General features: G+C 35.6%; 1 protein-coding gene across 1 annotated transcript in view; it reads right to left on the bottom strand.

Moving 5' to 3' along the window:
* Cdk14 (cyclin dependent kinase 14) overlaps positions 1–22802 on the bottom strand; it is a 554426-nt gene that overhangs the window by 354391 nt on the left and 177233 nt on the right. The window contains exon 5 of the mRNA XM_077796699.1: positions 13813–13892. Within this exon, the coding sequence (XP_077652825.1) occupies positions 13813–13892 (80 nt within the window). The remainder of the gene's footprint in view (positions 1–13812; positions 13893–22802) is intronic.

Below are 22802 nucleotides of genomic sequence, written 5' to 3'. Positions count from 1 at the left end.
CTCCCCTCCCCTCCCATCTTCTCTCTCTACCCCATCTGTTGTAATTTAATTCTTTCTCTTGTTTTTTCCCCTTCCCCCTCACAACCTCTTATATGTAATTTTGTATAACAATGATGGTCTCCTTCCATTTCCATGCAATTTCCCTTTAATATGCCAGTATATTGCCTTTCTGCCTCTACTAGTTTAGATAAAAGGTCAGCTCCTAAACATAAATTTTCTCTGCATGTAATGATCTAAATGTTTTACTCTTCCTGCCTTAAAGACTTCTCTTTATCTTTTTCTTTAAACAGTTTCACTATTATGGCTCTATTATTGGGTCTTTTTCTGTTTCTCTTAATTGTGGTACATGGATCTACTTGGAGTAATATATTAATCATGTAATCATGTAATCAGTAATTTTTTGACAATTAAAAAATATGTTTTTGCCTGTATTTCCTTCCTCTTTTTCTGGAACAGTCAAATTCCTCTCCAGAAACCTTGCTCCAATATACACAATGTATCTGTTTTTTTTTTTTTTTTTTTTTAATAACCACTAAAAAGTCTATTTGTTATCTTCCTTGAGTGTTCCTTCAACATAAAAGAAAATGTGCCTGCATCTAGAGCTTGAAGATAAATAAGACACTAAACTATGTTTCTCATGACATTGGGCATGAATTCTGGTCACAGTTTGTTGACCTCTGACCATTTCTGTTACTAAGTAGAACATAGCTTCTGTGGCAGAACAGTATAACAGCTTCTCAAACACGATAAAGTTACCAGGTGTGGCCATGGGTTGCATTTGTTTGGGGTGGTAGGTATCAGGGATTAAACTCAAGAGTACTTAACTACTGAGCCACATCCTCAGTACTTTTTTTAAAAATTTTGTATTTTGAGACAGGGTCTCTATAAGTTGCTTAGGGCCTTGCTAAATCTCTGAGGCTGGCTTTGAACTTGCAATTTTTCTGCCTCATTCTCCCAGACTTCAGGGATTACAGGCATGTGCCACTGCACCAGGCCATGATTCTTAAAAACAACTTCCAATTGCTAAGTTAATAACTATTATGACAAGCAGTTTATATATAGATTATAAATTCCCATCACTCTTTAAAATTAGACAAGAGATTCTGAAGAGAAGAATATATTATCTTTGAGGAAACACTCCAGTTAAAATCCTGTTTATCAGCAAATTGTGTGACAAAGGACAATTTATTTCTTCATTTGTAACTTGTAGATATTAATACCCACATATTAACATAGGATTATTGTGAAAATTAAAGGAGGTAGAATTTTTTAAAGATTAGTAAGGTAGGCATTGAAAAAATTCAGGGGGAATTTTAGAAAATTACAAATGCATTCAGATAACTGGTTGCATAATCCTTTTAAAATGTCTTACATATAAACGTATCACATCTCATCTTAAATTTATATTTCCAGTTTACAAAAATAGGACAGAATGTAATATAAATTTTTACAAATTTAAAGCAGTTGAGAAATCAGTTACTTGATTTAAAAAAACAAATCCAAGTGTTTAAAATTAATGACATGAGAAATAAAACATGGTTTTCACAGTTTTTAAAGTCACATGATGTAATAGCTTACAAATTTGTGTTGATATCAGTTGGCAGATAGCCATCAAATTACTCAGACTTACAAAGAATAACAATTGTGGCAATTTACATATGCTTACTGAAAAATCATCGTCTAGACTCATGGATTTTTACCTTCCATTTACAAAATTTTTTCCTGTCAAATGTAAAATGCTCTAAAGCAGCTCATGCTAATTTTTTCAGTGACAGACATAAAGTATTATTATTAGAAGGTTCCAAAGAAATATTTTAACACAATAAATGTGCATTGCATTACAGTAGGTGTTTATGAAAAATACTGATGATACAATTATAGATTTTATATCCAGGTAAAAGATTCATGCTAGTATTATCATTTTAGGAAAATGATAATATATTTTATATATGTATATATTATATATTTAATATAAAATGATAGTATATATTTTATAAATTATATACTTATATATTTCATAATCTATATAAACTAAAATGAGAAGTCTCAAATTCTTTCAAAATTAAGGGTATTAAAAATGAAATATGTTAGGTGCTCACTCATGGCATTCAATTAGTAGTACAGTCTCAACCAAGACTGAATATTTTCTGATTTACTTATAGTGCTGTCTCGACTTCATTTTCATCTCTTTGCTTCCTAGCAGATTTAAGATGATAGTATCAACTTTCCTTGGCAGTTGAAAAATCAAATGAGATAATGTTCTAATAAGGTCTTCAATTGAGGTACAATAAATATGTCATCTAAAATGAACCACCAGGTAAACCACTGCCACATGAATTCCAAGACTTAAACAACAAATCTGAGATTGAACTCAACATGTTGCACATACTCCTTCACAGACCACAGTCCCTTCCTTAGCATTGGCTCCACTATCTACCCAATTATCCAAGCCTGGAAGTCATCCTGAATACTCTCATCTCTCTCAAGTTCCATGTCTAGCCAGACACCACACCCTACACCAAGTGTCCCTCATAAGTCCACACATTCATCTTTTATCTCTTCCTACTGCCAAGGACTTTTTACATGTACTTATCATATTTTTCCTGAAGTATTTTAAAATGTTTGTTCCTTTACACTAGCTGCATGACCTGAACCAAATATAGGGAAGCTCAATAAAAACCTATGGTGTTGTAAAGTGAGCATGCTTACAGCCTCTTTCTCTTACTCAATCCCATTAAGTGGGACAGCAAAACTAAAAATCCTCTGGACAGGAGGATAAGTAATCATTCCCTATGGAAATGAAGGCTTCTCCCAAGAAAAGACCTCCATATGCTGCCATCTGAGGAGTTGTGCCACACCACCCTACAGTGAAGCCCAGCATTCCCTAGCTAAGCACCCAGAGCTTCTGTCAGCATCCTAGTGTTTGACTCTTAAATGTGGCTGACAATAAATAATAGTCAGCAAAGGATGCTTCCAATAAAAGAGAGAGAAAAAAATAGACAAACAGAAAAAAACAGGCAATACAGAAGAAAACTCAAGGAACTATATTTATTTATTCTCAAAGATAGAAATTAACTCTTCTTGGTCTTCTTCAGGAGGATATGCTTGAATTCACTATCCAAATCTTCTGAATTTTTAATTTCTGTTAATGTGTTTTTGTTTCCATGAAATCTTCATTATTCATGGATTGTTTCTGTTTTATGGACTCATGTTCATATGTAATGAACACAACATCCCAACAATCCTAATAAGGTTAGGTATCTTCACCTTTTTATAGAAGAGAAAATTGGGGCACAGAAAATTTAAAATTTGCTCAAAATAATATACTTAAGCACGAAGGCACACCAAATTGGAATCCAAGCAGGTAAGACTTCAGAGCCCAGACACTTAGCCACTAAACTGAACTGCCCCTTGCTGGTCACTAATTCTATTGATTAAAATCCACTGTAAGAGTTAAGCATGCAACTTGAGCCTGACCAGTATGCAATTGAGACAGACAGGAACAAGGTAATCTCTAAGGTCTTAGTATTCATGATAGCTTATACAGGATTAATGCACTTCAAACAATCACGGCACATTTATTGCCTTAAAAAACACCTCTCAATTCAAGTGCCAAATTCAGAAGTGTCTAAACTGAGCACAGAATTGCAGAGTCCTAAAGTTATTAATACCTGTGCGAGACACCTAATTTAACTGGTCACCCACTGCATGGAGTCAGATGCTATATTAAAATAAGGGAAAGGATAACTCAAAATTCTGCTTATAATCTCCTTGTCAATTTAGAAACCCATTATAAGATGATGAATCATTCAAAACACCAATAGTGACAAAACACAAACATGGAAATGAATGGTTTTCCTCTCCTTTCCCCAACCCCCAGCTGTGCTCTCAGCTCTCTTACAGAAGGAGCTTGTGCCCTGCAACACCCCATTCTGTGCCTACTCTCACTTGTAGCTTCCAGGAGCATAAGTAAAAGAGCCTTGGCATCAGACACTTGACTAGATTATTTTAACCAAAGATGATTATATACCTATCAAATTGGTTCCACTTGATTGTTGAAGCTATACATATGTTAGACAGCATATGTGGATTAGAAAAATAAAAAAAACTTCTGGAAGAACTTGGATGTCTAATCAATATTTACAATATTCTGTCTTTGAGTAAATGTGTCTGAAATCCCAACAACCAATGTGGAAGCAGACCTTTATCATTTTATATCTACCCAGTAGCCTTGGGGATCTCCATCATGTCAGTTCTCTCTGCTTCTAACCCAGACTAACTACCAAAGTCTAATTTCCATTCACTGCCCTGCCACAAAATCTATCTCCACAGATCAGGAGTCACTCCATCATCTAGGAAGAATCACATTTTTCTTTAAAAACAACAACAAATAACAAAAGAGCCAAATCACCATGGAGAAAGTTCATTTGTCTAAAATATACATGAACTTTAGTAAAAGGAAAGTGATGCATTATCAAAACCTCTCTAACAGTTCATCTTTCTTCTAAGATTTGAAGATAAAATCATGTCTCTGTCCACCATTACCAACAAATGTCTCTGTGAAATTGAGAAGAAAAAACACCTACATTGTGGGTTGAATAGTGTGACCCCAAAATTCATGCCCACCAGGAACTTCAGAATGTGACCTTATTTGTAAATAAAATCTTCACAGATGTAACCAACTAAAATAAAGCCATACTAGATTAGGGCAGGACTGAAATTCAATAACTGGTATCCTTCTAAGAAGAGGGTAAGACACAATGATGCACGGAGAAGAAGGTCATGTGAAGACAGGCAAAAATTGGAGTACTATCACAGAACATCAAAGATTGCCAGGAGCCAACAGAAGCTGGGAAAAAGCAAGTCAGCTCTTCTTCCCTGCAACCTTTAGAGGGAGCTTGGTCCTGCCAATACCATAATTTTGAACCTGAAGACTCTAGTGCTATACAAGAATAAACCACTCTGTTTATGGTAATTTATCATAGCTGCCCTAGAGAAGTCATGCAGCATCTCAAATATAAAATTTAGATTGGTTAATTGCCAATTGAACCATAATTCAACTATCTTGTGTGTGTGTGTGTGCATAAAATGATTGGAGATGTGTGTGTGTGTGTGTATATATATATGTATACATATACACACATATATACATATATGTGTGTATGTATGTATGTATGTGTGTGTATATTTGTGTGTGTGTGTGTGTGTATACATACATATATATCCACACAAAAAGGGATTGAACACAGGGGCTTTGCACATGCTAGGCAAGCATTCTATCACTGAGCCACATCCCTAGCCCAACTGTCATTGCTTTTATAAACAAACATTTTTGCCTTACATTTCCTCCCCACAAACCCATCATTTTGTTTGTTTTTTGTTGCTCTTGCTCACCTTGATGCAATGAAGATAACTTTCTGCATGAAATGAGTAATAAAATGCAGCATAAATTCAAATTTTCTACATAAAATCTATCATAGTATAATGTTTTAGTGTAGACCCTGCAATGTGACTGCCCAGATTCAACTTTTAACTCTACCACAAACTAGCTGTGACCTTATCTGTGTGACTTAACCTCCCCATGCCTAATTTTTCTTCACTTTAAAATAAAAAATAATGGTAGTACATACATAGCACAATTTTGTGAGAATTAAGTGCAACTAGGCTCTGGCTGTGTATGCAAACACACACTAAACACTATCTAATGATACTGTTCCTGTTTGAATTTGAAATTGTTCCCTATTAGAGTATATGGATTTAAGAATAATCTCCCCTAAGAAAACCATTATGCATTTAAGAATACATGAAAGGAGACAGGTGGTTCCCTTGCCTTCTTATTCTGGGGAGATCTTAGAGGAAATTTTATATTATATAGAGAACATAATATCACAGATAAGAACAAATACATATTTAAAGTTGTTTTAAAGATAGGCTATCGTAAGACATTTCATCCACTGCCTTTTGAACCTTTCTGGTATCTTCTGACCCTTTATCAGTAGACACAAACCATGAGGACATAACATAAGGATTCTAATTTATAATACAAAAGCTGCTACTTAACTTCTCTAAGCTCCTATCAAAGGCAGAATGACTCTCAAAGCACCTAAACCTGAATTAAGTCATCATGCACTCCAGTTTAAAAGGACAAAATGCAAAGGCCCTCTCTGGGTACAAATGTGGGTAAGAATAGGGTTGCCTGCAAGCATACCCACTGTAGCTAAAAGTCACAAGTCAAAATCTAAATTCCTAAAAGAGCCTGAGAGTAGAAAGCATGCCCCTGAAAGCACTTCACTCAGCATAGTACTTTCCTATTTTGAAAACTTTCTGGTTTTGACCTTTTGTGAATGAAGAATTGACCAGAACAGCAAAAGAGAGGTAAACTCAGATTCAAGTGTTCCCTCTCCATTGAGCAAGCCATGCTGCACTCTTATCAATGTGAATGTGGACAGGCATAGGCCACCACACCTGTCTGCCTCTAAAACACACACACACACACATACTCTTTTAAATAAAAATTTAAACATATTTTATGTCATTTTAATATATTAATTTAAAGGAAAACACATATTGTGTTTGCATAATATATAAAGGGAAATAGTATCATATGACAGATAGCCCAGCTTGTCTCCATCTTCCTGAGTACTTCAAGTTCTAACACTAAATACATGCAGGAGTTATGGTGCATAAACTTCTAGAAGTACCAATGGGATAAGATAGAAAAACTCAACAACAGTAATAGCTTTTTCTTCTACAAATAAATAGCAGAACAATAATACTATAAAAGACAGGAATGAGATATGAAGAAAGGAACAAATGTAACTTAAACTGACCCATAGTTTAATTTTTTCACTTGAAGTCGTTTTTATCTCTATTAAAAAATCATTTCAAAGTCGGCCTTTATTAGGAAAACCTCAAAATACTTTATTTAAAATACTCTATATAATATGTCATTTTGTGACCAATCCCTCCAAGCATCCATAATTCTATCATTCTTGATCTCCAGGACACTCAAAACTCTGAGTTAAGAGTCCTTAGGAAACCAAAACCACAAATGCCAAAGAGATGGCACAAACAACTTCTATTTTCTGCGAGTTCAAGAGCCCAAAGCTATGAAGTCACAATGGCTGAACTGTGTCCCCCAAAGCTCCAATGTTCTTTGTGATGTGACTGTGTGGCTATGGAGTTAGCTTCATTAAGTCTTGTTAAGATGAGGTCATCACAGTGTTCCTAATCAAATATGACCGTTGATCATTGTCATTACACAAAAGAAGATATTTGGACACAGACACAGGAGGAAGACCATATGAGGGCACCAGGGAGAAGACACCCATCTCCAAGCCAAGGAGAGAAGCCTGGAACAGACTGTAGCCCTCATGAGGAAGTTCATGCTAGCATGACCTCAGACCTCTAGCCTCCAGATAAGACAACAGCTTCCTATTGTTTAAACCACTCAGTCTGTGCTACTTTGTTAACAGCTGCCCTGGCAAAATCGGTCAGGGTTCTTGTCTTCTAATGAGATGAAAGGCAAAGCCAGGATCAATACCTAGGTCCCAGAGTCCAATACCCAGGGGAGCACCCACCTCATGAGAAGGGCTTGCTGCCAACTCCCGGCTTTCACTCTAAGCTCACTCCCTCAAAACTCTTAAAAGTAACTCTCTGCTCTCCTTCTTGACCTCTGTTGCCTTCCTGGAATGATATGGCAAGAGACACTCACAGATGCACCCAGGCCTCCAGAACTGTGGGCCAAATAAATCTGTTCTTTATGTAAAAAAATAAATAAACTTGTTCAACTTCTTAAGGATCATGCTAAATACACACTGCTCATGCAGCACTTTAGTGAACACCACTCCCACATCACCAACAGGACATTTTCATACAGACGTCTCATGAACTCAAAACATCTAAAACCCAAATCAACCACTTCAAAAGGTCAGTAATGACACTATTTTGGAATCTAACAAGGTCTAGGCATAACAATCCACTCCTCAGACAACTACACTGGGCCTCGATTCCATAGTTATATTAAAAAATTCTACAAAATAAAAAATAAACCCCCTTTCAAAGCGATTATTTGAAGATTAAATTGAGTAACAGTACTTTCAAGCTATAAAGTGTTAAAAACAAGTCAATGTACTCACAAACTACTTCCATCTCTGAAACCATTTTTTCAATCATTCAAAATTAGAACTATTGATATTTTCCTCCCATATCATCTATAACCCATAATCTATATGTCTCTGGCATTTTTTTCTTCAAAATATCATTTTTGTCGCTGCTTTCTAACAGATCCATAATTTCCACTCTCTAGTACTTTGAATGACTGATTTATAAGCTTCTAATTTCCTCTGTATTTAATCTATATTGTATCATACTACCAGATTTCTCTTTAAGAATACAGTCTGCTGGAGAGCCATCAGAGGCTCACTGACCCACACAGTGAGGACCCATTTATGCAGCCCTGCATTCTACAACACGACTGCAGCCCAAGGCTAGTTCCCCTGTTCATCTCCCTGCTCGGAATGAAGTCATCTTGCCAGGAAACCCAGCTCTCAGTGTGCCTAGGTTCACCATATTCTTCTCCCTGGTGTTGCCCTTTCAGGTGTCCTAAGGCCTTGCCAGTGTCATTCTCTGCCAGTGTTAACAAGTAGATCATCCACAATTTTCATTTTACTCTACTTGCTTCTTCCCTTAAAATGTCCTACAAATGGACCTACCTGTCATAATGATGCTATTATCATTATGAACTTGCTCTAAACCTTGAATCTAGATCAGCACCCATATTGAGAAAAGGTTGATTAATTCTAGTACACACCCCACAAGCTGGGGAACATGCCGGCTGGCCAGTCTCCTGGCCCTCTCCTAATGCCTCACATTCAGGGGCTACCAGAATCAAATTCAATAGCACTGTCCAACTTGTCTTCCTCCACAGTTCAACAAAAACCAACTGATGCATCTCAGCTGGTGGTTTCCAATCCCATCATGCATAGAACCCTCTTTATACATTTTTACTACTTTGCTTTTACTATGAACTGAAATTCATACTGAATAAGAGGTATACAGATGTATAATATCAAATATTCATAATTTCAAATGTACTAATCTATATCTACATGAACTAAAACACGTGGATATATGTGGAATATATGCAGATATGTATATGAAATTTGTCTTTACTACTATGAAATGAAATTCATAGATAATAGGACATACGCATACATACAATTTAAAATATTTATGTAAATAATTTCAAATATATTTACCTATATATAACCAGAATAGTAAAAAGAAATAAAAAGTTATTTATAATAAAACAGTATATTTAAATACATAAATAGGTACAATTATGTTGGAAAACATTGAGGCATTGGGTCACACCTACATATAGAATCAGCATTAATGCAACCACTATAAATACAGACTGATCTACAGGTACAACATCAGTGACTTCAATAAAACAAGCAGAACTACCATTAGTTATATATTTTCCAAGTTATATATGTAAAAGTTATAGAAGAACATTCTACAAAACAAAATTCATTTTTCTTCTAAATTTACACTGCAGTTATGTTCCTGGGAAATTTGGTATGCAATAAATCTGTACAGATCATACTTTTTGTTTATATTTGAAAGAGTTGAGGGTTATAGCCTCAGGAAAATATAAACAAGTTTTTCACTCTGTGAATGCCTAATAGTACAGTCAAAAGCCTTCTGGAACATAATTGTTCATTGTATTAGAGAATGACAAACTTTTTTTCCCTAAAGAGTCAGACTTCACAGAAATAAAGGGGACCATACAGTCTGGCACAAGAATATAAGAATACAGCCACAGACAAGACATAAATAAATGGGATGGACTGTGTTTAAATAAAACTTTATTTGCAAAATCAGGCAGCAGGCTACAGGTGCAGCAGGACCTCTCTAGAGTGACTCATACATACTGAAAGGTGTCCAGCTGCAACCCACTAAATGTCAGTTGCACTGTCCTATTATTGTGACCACAAAGATAACTCCTATGAACAAGAACCACTCCACCTTCATCTCACCACTGAGAATCCTGATCTAAACCATTGCTATGTGCTTGACAACCAGTCCTTTTCTATGCCTGCCTGTAATGCAACTTCTGTTCAATGCTATTCCCCTTCTCGGTCTATTCCCTAAAGCCCTAACAAGAGCATGCTACAGGGACACTGCTACATCGATGTTCATAGCAGCTCAATTCACGATAGCAAGACTGTGGAACCAGCCTAGATGCCCTTCAATAGATGAATGGATAAAAAAAATGTGGCATTTATACACTATGGAGTATTACTCTGCATTAAAAAATGACAAAATTATAGAATTTGGAGGGAAATGGATGGCATTAGAGCAGATTATGCTAAGTGAAGCTAGTCAATCTTTAAAAAACAAATACCAAATGACTCCTTTGATATAAGGGGTGTAAACAAGGACAGGGTAGGGACGAAGAGCTTGAGAAGAATATTTACAGTAAACAGGGATGAGAGGTGGGAGGGAAAGGGAGTGAGAAGGGAAACTGCATGGAAATGGAAGGCGATCCTCAGGGTTATACAAAATGTCATATAAGAGGTAAGGAGGGGTAAGTCAAGAGAATACAAATGGAAGACATGATTTACAGTAGAAGGGGTAGAGAGAGAAAAGGGGAGGGGAGGGGAGGGGAGGGGAGGGGAGGGGGGATAGTAGACAATAGGACAGACAGCAGAATACATCAGACACTAGAAAGGCAATATGTCAATCAATGGAAGGGTAACTGATGTGATACAGCAATTTGTATACGGGGTAAAAGCGGGAGTTCATAATCCACTTGAATCAAACCGTGTAATATGATGTATTAAGAACTATGTAATGTTATGAACGACCAATAAAAAAAAATAAAATAAAAAAATAAAAAAATAAAAAAAATAAGAGATACAGTAAAAAAAAAAAAAAAATTTATCTTAATTCAAATTGAGGGCCCAGCCAGCACCTTAGCTCCCTTTCTCTAATGAAGGGACTTCCTTAGTAATTAGAATATGTTCAAAATGATTTGACATTGATGTGCCACCATATATTATTCCTCAACTTGTTATCTATATGCTCTGTCTACCACCAGGAAGACAGATTCCTTGAGAGCAAAGACCCTATCTAACACTTCATCATATTTATAGACTCTAGCTTAATGATTTTCTGTAAGTCAAGCAATAACCATGATAGAGTGAACGTCATGCTGGATGGTGAGGCTATTCCTGTGAAAGTTCAATAAAGATCCATGAATTCTATAAAATCATATTGAATAGAGAGGGAAGGACCCATTTCAGATTCCAATAAGAATCATAACAAAAATAAACAGGGTGGTGACCTGGTGAGTAAAGATGGGTTGGATAATGGTTAGCTGCTATTTTAGATAAGAAAGCCATAGGAAACTTCTCTGAAAAGAGATTTAAATTAATACCTGGCATCTAAAAAGATCCAAGGAAGAGCACTGTAACCAGGAGAAGAGCATGTGTAAAATCCCTGAAATAGAAACCCCTGTGGCATGAATGAAGAAAAACCAGTCATACAGTATTTGACACAGAGTTTTAAATAAGGGGAGTGATATAATATGATTTAGCTCTTTAAAAAGATTATACTAGTTTCAGAGAAGGGACAGACAATAATAACTCCAGAGAAGAAGCAGGGAGTTCAATTTAGAAGTGATTGCAAGGAAGAACTGATGATGTCCTGGACTGGGGCCATTATGGTTTGGTCATGAGTTGCCCTCCAAAAGCTTCTATTTAATGGAAGTACATGAAGAGGTGAATGATCAGATCACAAGAGCTGTGATCTGATCAGTGTATCCTGGTGTAAATGAATTAACTGGGTGCTAGCCACAGGCAGGTGGGGCATGGCTGGAAGGAGGAGGTTACTGAGGGCGTACCCCAAAAGGGTTTGACCTCTTCTCCTCTCTCTATGCTTTCCAGACACCTTGAGGTGAGCAGCTTTCCTCTTCCATCCCCTCTATCCTGATATACTGCTTCACCTAAAGTACAGAATAATGGAGCCAGTTGATTGTGACTGAATCTCTGAAACTATGAGCCCAAATCAACTTTTCTCATCTTGTTGGACATTTTCATCACAACAATGAAAAGCTTACTAATACAGGGGGTGACACTAAAGAGACACTTGTGCTATATATAAACAGATTTGAGATATCTTTTAGAAAACTAATCAATAGGACTTGACTTGTTGATTGGCTACATTTGGGTAGGAGAAGACTGGATGTTGCTATTAGGAATGCAGGAATAATATGGTTTGGGATATGGTGGAAGGACAAAAGAGCTTTTGGGATGTAAGTTTGAGGTAACTGTTATGCGATGATTGATTCTTGAAGATGGAACCACACTTGCATTCCCACAATGAGCCTTGCTTGATAGTGGTATATTTTTTTAATATATATTATTGGATTCAAGAGGAGATGCCAAGTAGGCAGAGGAATGTGAAATGAGATGGAGACAAGGTCTTAAAGGGATGCATGTGTCTAGGTCATTGTGGCTGCTATTTAAATTCATGAAAGGAATCACCTAGGAAAAAGTACTTATTAGAGTAGGAGGGAAAATCCACCCCCCCTCCGTCCTGAAACTCTCCAAAACTTAGAGGAAAAAGCCAGTACAAGAGGAAAAGGAAAACCTTAATACATCTGTACAGATCATACTTTTTGTTTCTACTTGAAAGAATCACAGAAAAGAAAATTTCAACTATGTGCATCTGTTAACAGGATGGGTAAAATAAAACTGAGTGAGAGCTGTACATTCCGTTTGGTGAGAAGGAGGTAACTCATGAACTTTATAAGAGCAGTATCAGCTAAATAGGAATGAAGGAAGCCAAACCAATATGAGATGAAAAGAGGAATGAGAAAAGAGAAAGCAGACTTCTCAGAAATAAGTAGTGTAAATTATATTGATAGTTATGAGAAACAAACCAGGCTAGTGAGAGAGCGCATGTAGTTCACCAGTACCTTCATACAGGTAAACCACCGATATTTACCTCATCTGGCTCCACAGAACAAGTAGTTGTGATCTCTTCAATGCAAAAATAAACTGATATCTCAGGTCAAAATAATTTGTACTTTTAAAGATATAGAGATAAAGCTACTAATCCTGAGTTATGACACTGAACTGAAAATTCCCCACAAATAAGGGGTGATATTTCATTTCTTTTCAAGCACAGAAACTTTTCTAGGCAGAAACTAATTTCATAAAAATTAAAATCTTATATAGCAACTACATTATAAAAGGAATCTTTAGGAAAATGGCAAAGTAGAGGAAATATTACAATATAAGTCTCCCTAATATATAAAGGGTATAATTTATCAATAAGAAAGTCAATAGAAGATACAGTAAATGACATATACAAAGAAATCAAGAAAGAAGACATTCAAATGATTAATACGACAGCATACCATGAGCTTCTCATTATTAAAGAATTTCCCATAAAAACATGAATGTAGAGCAATGTGACTCTAATATGTATTTTAGGAGCTCCTCAAACAAAATCAAATATACAGAAGTCCTCAATTACCATCAATGCATAGCAGTATTTTTCTAAACATATATATGGTTACAAAACATACACATATCTATAGATACAACAGTATACTCTTGTCTTCTTAACATTAATTTGATATAATTTGTTAAGAGGCACTGATATCAGCATACACACACCAATGAAAAATATAAAAATTTAATTTAAAAACTCAGCATATTCTAAGGTGTAAAATACATATGCAGTTACAAACATCATACAAACACAAAAGCACAGACAACAAGTAGAAGTGCCTACCTTCCCTGATTGCTGTGAAAGGGGTACCCTCTTCTTCTTGCAGCCTGATCACCTTCAGGGCTACCAACTTCCCATTTACCCTGAGAGAAACAAAAGAAAAGATGAAAAGTGAAAATATGTGCCTATTAAGGCTCTAATTGTCTTCCTTACCATTTCTATTTTATGCAATTTTGCTTTGAAAATGTCAGTGACTCAATTATACCACCACAGCAAGATTAATTCTGTAAGCCTGGGAATGCTATATCATCATCATAAATATTCACATTTTAAACATTCACACTTGCATAGGCCAAGATTTAATTGAAGTTTTCTGTGATTCACTCTGTTCCTTCCAGAATGAAACTTGTATTTAACAAAATCACCACACTTGACAATTATTCTCAAATTAATGAAAAACCATGCGCTCAAAATAACTTTGTTTCTCAATAGCTTCCTTCTTTGTTTCTTTTGCTGAAACGTCTTATTTTCAGTCTTTGATGAGGTCATTCAGTCCCCCAGGACAGAAATCTAACACTTAGCCTTCTCTCCTCTCTCAACATCACCCATTTGCCCACTTTTTTCTATTTTTTTAAGAGCCTTCCATGATTATATTTGATCTGGTTGTGTTTTATATTACAGTATATCATCAAAAAAGTTATGAATATACTATTACAAGATTACACAAAACCTATCCAAAGCAGATGGCTCTTCCATACACATCCTAAATGTGTGTCGGCTCTAATTAAGAGTAAGATTATGCTATAGAGATAACATTTTATCCAGTAAATTCTGTCAACTATTGAAAACATGATTATTCCTATTGGTCTTCTTAATTGCTCTGTTTTCCACAATTACAAGATCTACCAGCATACTCAATTTGGTTGGTTTGTTAATTAAAATAGTTTTTTTTAAACACACATTAAAAATGTGAAGGGTACAAGAAGGTATTTGGCGAAAAATAAATCTCCCTGCCATACTCTGCTTCAGCCACCTAGCTCTCACTCTCTGGTCATCATTTACCAATACTCATCTATACTTTAAGGTCCACAGATTCCATGACATATGTATCACATTAATAATTGTGTGTGCACACACACATATAAGTACACATACACAAATGATAGTATAGAATTCAGAATATATTGTGTATTGCTTTTGTGACTTAATAACTATTTAGGTTTCTTCCTTATACATTTATAGAAAAATATCTCTTGATTTTGGAAGGCCAGAGCGTATTTCTTTGCATGAGCATAACATACTTAATTTAGTTCTGGTCCTCTATTGATAAGCATTTAGCTTGTTCTCAATTTTTTGCTACTCTAATGATGCAATGAAAATTCTGGTATACAAAATTCCATCCATGAAAAAATGTCTGCATGATAAATTCCTAATTTTCATGAATACTGGAAATGTACTCGAGACAGAGGATATCAATTGACCCTTCCCATAGCAAACAAAGAGAGATCCTGTTCTTTCTCTGTCACCTATGCTATGTGTTATCAATATTTGATTTTGTCAGCCTCATAGATCACAAATTGTTTCTGGTTGCAATTTAATTATTATTATTTCTTTCTTTTGGGGGATAGAACCTAAGGCCTTGTATATACTAACCAAGCATTCTACCAGAGAGCTACAACCTCAGCTCTCTTGTTGCCATTTACATTCCTACCAAGGATCTTCAGAGGTTAAAGAAAACACAAAAAAGATCTCCTGTGACCCAGAAAATGCAGCACCTGAGTCTAACATAAAGAACACAGATGCCTTTTTTAAAAAACTACATCTAATTGCTCTTTATTTTCCTCTAAAAATTGCCAAAGACATAAAACCCAAAAGGCCAAGAAATTTGTCACAGTCCAACCATCCCAGTGGTATTTGTCTTCGAACTGATGGTGAAATCCATTCTTACTGGTTACAGTAAAGGACTGAGGACATCTGGTACAAGGATCCACAGAGCCATGTCCTTAAGCTCAGAAGTTGTACTGATTTCTCCTGATTCTAGCTGGGAGGACAGGCCTACTGCCTTGCTGCTCTGCCACCTCTGGTCTTGAGTACATTACCTTGATTTCTCCCATCCTGTGTGTGTCTCAAGTACTCAGGTGCAGGCAAAACTTTGCTAGGCACGTGGGGTTCAGCTGGAGTCTCTACCTTGTGCTCTTTACTTTGTCCTTAGGACTCCGGAGCCTTTGGCAAGGCTTGAGGCTGCAAGTGCTGACATCTGTGCAGATTTTTCTCAGCCCAGCTGAGCTCATCCCTGGCTCCCTGAGGAGGCAGCAACTGATTCCAGGAACTGCTTGGAATTTTCCTCTCATTTACAGATATTTTCCCCTCACCCATAAAACACACAACCTTCCTCCCACAAAGCTTCCCATTTCCCTTGAGAAGAGTTAGCTTGAATGTACTGTGAACTGAATTCTGGAACACAACACAGGAACCTGATACTTCTGAAGATCATGTACTTAAAACACACTCTCAGCCATGAAACCATGACTGGCCTTTACCACACTGAGCATGGCAGAGCCTCTAATTGGGTAAGCACTCTTCAAATGAAACCAAAGAAGGAACCCTTGTAAATACTCTCATAGAATAATTTGTATTACTTTCATGGTTAAAAAAAATTTTGAACTTATTTCCTATAACTGTATAAAAGAATAAAACAAAGGTTCATAAAAAAGATTCTAAATCTGCATGACTAAACCTACAAGTATTAGTTTTTGTAATAGGTCATGATAATCACAATAGTTGGTGACATTGAGACTTTATCTATCACACATGTGAAACTAAAATCTCCTTGAAATTTATATTATACTATAATAGGTCCAGAAGTAGAGGGGCTGTTTCATTAGCTGATATTTGCCTATTATTTCCTGGCACACAAAAATGTTTAATGAATGAATGTTGACACTGTTCATACACTCATATTTTTTACTCAAACATGCAAAATAAATCTAGAATTAAGTATAAAAATCATTTTCAAAAATTACGGAAATACCAAAACTTTATAAAGCTTTCAACATCTCCTTTCATGTTTCTCTTCATTTTCTTTTCTCTCAGATTAAAGGTGCAGCCTCTTTGTTTTTGATACATGTAGATATAGACAAATTTTCACTTCCAAAGTTTTAGAATTTATAGAATGCTTTGTTAATTAACCTTTTTACACCCAATAGACATGTTTCAAAACACTCATTATCCTTTAATAATCTGAGCACAGACCACTAATCAGCAGCATCCCCTCTTTCCAGTTGCTTCATTGGTTTCCCATTAAGAATCATATTGATCATCAAATTACTCTTTAACCTCACAGTCACTGTAACCTTCTCTTTTCTTAATTAGCTTCCCTCCATATGTCTGCACACTCACCTACTGCTAAGCCCCTCAGCTTTATAGGCTACTGAAAATCCCAAATTACTGGCTCCTCCTTTGGAAAAAAAGTAACATTTCTGAAACTTTCTAACATTCTATTTTTTGTACATATGAATTGGAAATATCAGTATGACATTTTCAATACTTGAAATCCTAAGTAAGTCCTGTTAGTTCTTAATATTAAAAGATATGTATTACATTAAGAATAACAAAATAAACATTGTATCTCCTAATTATCTTGTAACTGTAATTTATTTTACGAAGATTCAAAACATGTAATTCAAATGTTGATTTAAATAACTTATAATATTCACAAAATTCATGTGAATCAATCAATTAAAGCTGTTTACAAGAAAACACTGAGGATTCCTCTTTAACATGTCTTATTAATTAAATCAAAAGCTAATGAATAGAAAGCAATCAAGGATTGATTGCCAGTGGAGACATTAATTCAGGTAAATAATGTGGTTTTAAAAAAATGCTTCTGTGGCTGGGGTTGTGGCTCATCAGTAGAGCGCTCACCTAGCACGTGCGAGGACCTGGGTTTGATCCTTAGCACCACATAAAAATAAATAAATAAAATAAAGGTATACAAAAAAAATGCTTCAGGGTTAGGGCGCAGCTGAGTGTAAAGCTCCTGCCTTGCATGTGAAGTCCTACGTTAGAACCCCAGCGCTACAAAAAGTAATGATCAGCCTGGCATAGTGGCACACGCCTATAATCCCACTGGCTGGGGAGGCTGAGTCAGAAGGATCAAAGCCAACAGTGAGGTGCTTAGCAACTCAGTGAGACCCTGTCTATTAAAGAAATACAAAATAGGGCTAGGGGTGTGGCTTAGGGGTTGAGTGTCCCTGAGTTCAATCTCTGGTACCAAAAAAAAAAAAAAAAGTAATGATAACCATTTTTTAAAAGCTTTAAACTGTGTTGCTAATACCACAAACAGTATATTGAAGACATTAACAAATTTGCCTCCAGTTACTTGTAAGTTACGTTTATTGGCACTTTATTTCAGGGATTCTCCACTGTTCTCTTATTCTTCCAACAACTACCTTTCCCAGCTTGGCCTCACTGCCAGGCACACTTCAGGCCCCAAGATAGGTGACAGGTTGCTTTAGTTTGCCCATCACATGAGTTGAGCTATCAAGGTTAGCACAAGGCACAGGTGCACACACAGGGGAGACAGCTCCAGGCAGACAGACGTGGGGAAACTACATGGCCAGGTAGAACCACGCTGAAGTGGCATCCAGTTTTCAGACTGGTTCAAACCAGAAATCTCAAAATCTGCCAGCTTCAGAAACTCGGGCCACAATTCTGTGCACCTTAAATTTGTAGATAAAAAATTTCTTGTGAGAGTGAAGCAAGGTGTAGAAGCTTTGAATAAAGAGAACAGTCTATTCTTTTTTTTTTTTTGGTCCATTTGTTCATTCAACATTTTGAAAAACCTAAAACTCCCCACTTTACTCAGGGTACATTTTCCATATTCAAAAGATGATGCTCAAAGAGAAATTGTTCACAGATAAACAATTCTCAAAGGAAAGCCTAAAGGCTTTCTATTCCATTAGTTACCTCAAATTAATAGGATAACTTAGTACAATAAAACAAAATTACAAATATTATCCAGGTCATCTTTGAAAACAGTGTCTATGTGCTAACACCTAGAAGAAATTATGTCTAGAGGATATAAAGGAAATTAAAGAATATACCTAAAAGAAATTTAATATACTCTGGGAAATCTAATATATTCTGCCTCTCTCATCCATTATGATTGTGTCTCAGGAGAAGCTGCTAAGGAAAATGATACCAGGTGCAGGCAGATACACTGTTTTTGTTTCCATGCTGTCTTGGTAGAAGGAAATGCAGATACCACTGAGGGAGTGACAGTAGCAAGCTGTGAAATAGCAAGGGCAATACTGTGGTTGAATTTATACACTTTTGGAAGAATTATTTAAAATATTTGAAAAATTACACTAATTTTTGCATAATTTATTAATACCTTCTTTTAAAAGTAGTTCAAATGCTGACTACTCTATATTATATATTTCAAAAATTAAAAGCTCAGCTACATATTCACAGCTTTGCTATTGTCACCTAAATCCAATTTGCATTCAGCTACAATTGAGAAGTCGTTTGAAAACTAACCTTCGTTTCTCTGGCATATCCTGACAGTGCTATCTACTATACTTTATTAAAAAGTATTAGAATAATTACAACTTCAAGGTACACTGTCAGTAATTACATCTTGTCTTAATCTTTATCAAAATTGTATAGACAAAAGTAGAAGATTAATTCTGATTCCTCTTAAATTAACTTCTTTTAAATAAAATCTGCACATTAATAAACAATAGTGCATTGGGTATTTATTAGAATATGACTAACAACAAAATGTCTGAGAATTTCATGCAATGAGAAAATATATTCAATTAAAAATTATTATCTATAAAAATAAATGACTTACTAAAGCACAGTACATCTTTATCAATATTTTTATCAAACTTTCAAACTCAGAATTCTATTTTGAAATATAAAATCAGACTTTTGAATAATGTTTTAAACATGAAAATGTTCATAGCAGAAAAAAGAAGTCAGAATGTTTCAACAATTCCAGGACAACCAACTTTGCACCCTTCCAAAAATTAAATCTGTCAACAAAGGAATTTATAGAGCTGTTACCTTGTAATTAGAAGTCACATCAACAACAATTCAGGTTCCGAAGTAGACAAAGGTCCTCATTGGCTTACCATCCTCAGCTTCACTTCCTGAACAAAGCAGTCCCTCAAAGACTTTGGTGGAACTCAAAGTCCTCTATAGTGAACCAAATCTTTAATTCTACCTTATGTTGAGACAAAATGCTGCTTCTTGTAAGTTCCACTCTGACTTGTGTTCCATATTCACCAAGACAAATCTAATCGCTCTTCCACTTCACTAAACAAAGTATCTAGCCCCTCATTCAACAAATACTGAGAGATTATGAGTCAGTGCTTGAGATAAAGAATGGACATCAATTTCCAAAGTTCATGTATGAAGACATGAATTGGTGTGAATATACTTTGTATACAATCAGAGATATGAAAAATTTGTGCTCTATATGTGTAATAAGGATTGCAATGCATTCCACTGCCATATATAAATAAAAAAATAACAACAACAAAAAAAGAATAAACACTACAGATATGTCCCTGCATTTAAGGATCCAACAGTGTGGCCAAGGAGACAGAAACAGCCACCTAGGCACAAAGATGACTCAGACATATTCAAAGGGGATCTGTAGCCTCCTGCCTGTCAAATGGTCCAATGAGGTCATTGGTATAATAATATCTGCAATTAAAAGACACCAAATATATTTAAATATATAAGTAGATTGTGAAACTAAGAAGAACATCCTCAAAGGTCATATTTGGTTGTGCCATGGAACCACCTCATTAGTTTAAAACCTTTTAAAATAAAGAGACTATCTCAAGCATTTACTTTCCCCTTCACACTCTTTCATATACACTGTCCTTCAGTGTAATCAAACAACTGACATGGAGGAGTTTCCCTGTAAAGACCTATGATATGTGCCAAAGGAAGAAAGGATGATAATTTGAATATTGCCATTTGCTCACTATAATCACTTAATGAATTATCAATGGTTGCTAAAAATCACAAAATTTAATGGGCCTCTTGATGGAAACTTTCATGCTCACCCATGGAATAAATCCAACCCAAATCAGACAACACCTCAATCTAAGCACTTATTTAAAGGATATAAGAAGAAAGCTAAATACCAGAACTGGAATATCACAACCCAAAAAATCCAGACTACAAGAAACTCTATAGATATAAACCTAAAAAAATAAATTTCAAGGAAGAAAAGGGGAAGAAGGCACCCATAGATTAAAGGAATGACATACAATCTTAACTGCAATTAATTGCAATACACATATTGAAACTTACCTTGATTGAAACAAAGTGCATTTTAACACAGACTATCTACTTGATTACTCTAACAAAGCATCATGTTTCCATGTTATCACATGATATTATGGTTATATGCTCTAAAACAAAATGCTCATCTTTCAAAGAAAAAAAATGTGGTACAAAATAACTGGAGAAAACAAATATAAATGAAACAAGAGCAGTCATGTGTTGTGAATGTTTGAAGGGGGTGATAAGTTCAGAGGGGTTTACTATGACTGTGATATTAATTCCCATAAAAAGTTTGTAGAAAAAATAACCAATATATATAGGGATAAAAGTGATGAAGGAAAATCACAACATGCTATATAAAAGAATGAAGAACCTATTTTAAATTAGACAGAAAAGTATTCTCTGAAAAGATAACATTTTAGCCAAATATAAAAGAAGAGCAAGCAAAGAACAGTAAAAACCAAGGGAACTACCTGCAGAAAAGTTCAGAGACAAAGAATGAGAAGTTAAACAAAAACATGAGATGAAATCAAGCAAGCAAGAAAGAAAGAGGGAGAGAGGGAGAGCAGGTGAATAGAGCTAGCTGGGAAGTGAGAGAAACATCTATAGAGAGTCAGGAGCCAGATCATGGAGTCCTTTGGGGCAATGGGAAAGGGTTCATAGAAAATCACTGGAAGATCTTAAGAAAGGTAACAGCATGATCACATTGTGTCTCCAGCTCACTTGCTGTGTGGTGTGGAGAATTCCTCAAGGAGCACAACCCTGGGAGGAAAGAGGGCAGTGAGCAAGCTGGCATAGAAGGTCCAGGTAAAACATGAAACATGGTGTCTCTCACACTGGGTTACTGGTAAGAGCAACAGGGAACAAAAAAATATTATTGTGAAGACAAAAACATATATGTTGTCAGGATAAACTGGATTGAATGCAGGGAAATTAGAAAAGAATGACTCCAAATTTCCTGGAGTATTGGGTTGTTTGGAGGTACCATTTATTGAGATGAGGGAAATTTAAAAATGTGAGATTTAGACAAGTAAAAAAATGTGAGAGTTAGACAAGTTTTAAGAATCTATTTGACAAGATCTGGATCTGGAAAAATCCAACCAGAGATGTTAAAGGAAGTATTGGCATGCATGGGTCTACAACTTAGTATAAAATCTAGGCCAGATATAAATTGTGAATCACTTGGAGGAATTCAGGGGACAGCCAGTTTTCTGTTAAAGCAGGAGTAACAAAAACACTCCAGAAAAAAGTTTGAGAATATGCAAGAATTTGTTGGTCAGGAATAATGTCTTTGATCTAGGAGATATGAGAAGAACCTGAATGGTAGAGGAAATAGACCAACATACACCAAAAGTAAGAATGAAGAGATAAAGTGAAGGTAGAGACACAACCATTAGAAAAGCAGTGGCATTGAGGATTTTCATTTCCCCTCGTCCCTCCCTCAAGGACACTTGTCTGGAGAAATGTATTACTGAAGTCCTTGAACATGCTACATTTTACATTTTCTAGAGAAATCAAATTTTCTCCTTTTGAGGTCAAGTTGCTACTTCAAATAGATTTTTATCTTCAGTAGCTTTTTGCCTCACAGAAAATGTTTCCAGAAAGCAGAAAAGAAATGAATATATTTCTTGATGATATTATCACTTTCCCCAATCTTGCATTACTTAATATGTTCTGACTAATTCTTATGTACTCTATCTCACACTATATCTAAAAATCAGAGTCAAATCCATTCATTCATGGTT

The sequence above is a fragment of the Urocitellus parryii genome, chromosome 3, assembly GCF_045843805.1.
Source record: "Urocitellus parryii isolate mUroPar1 chromosome 3, mUroPar1.hap1, whole genome shotgun sequence".
Lineage (NCBI taxonomy): Eukaryota > Metazoa > Chordata > Mammalia > Rodentia > Sciuridae > Urocitellus > Urocitellus parryii.
This window is presented reverse-complemented; position numbering and strand designations above follow the sequence as displayed.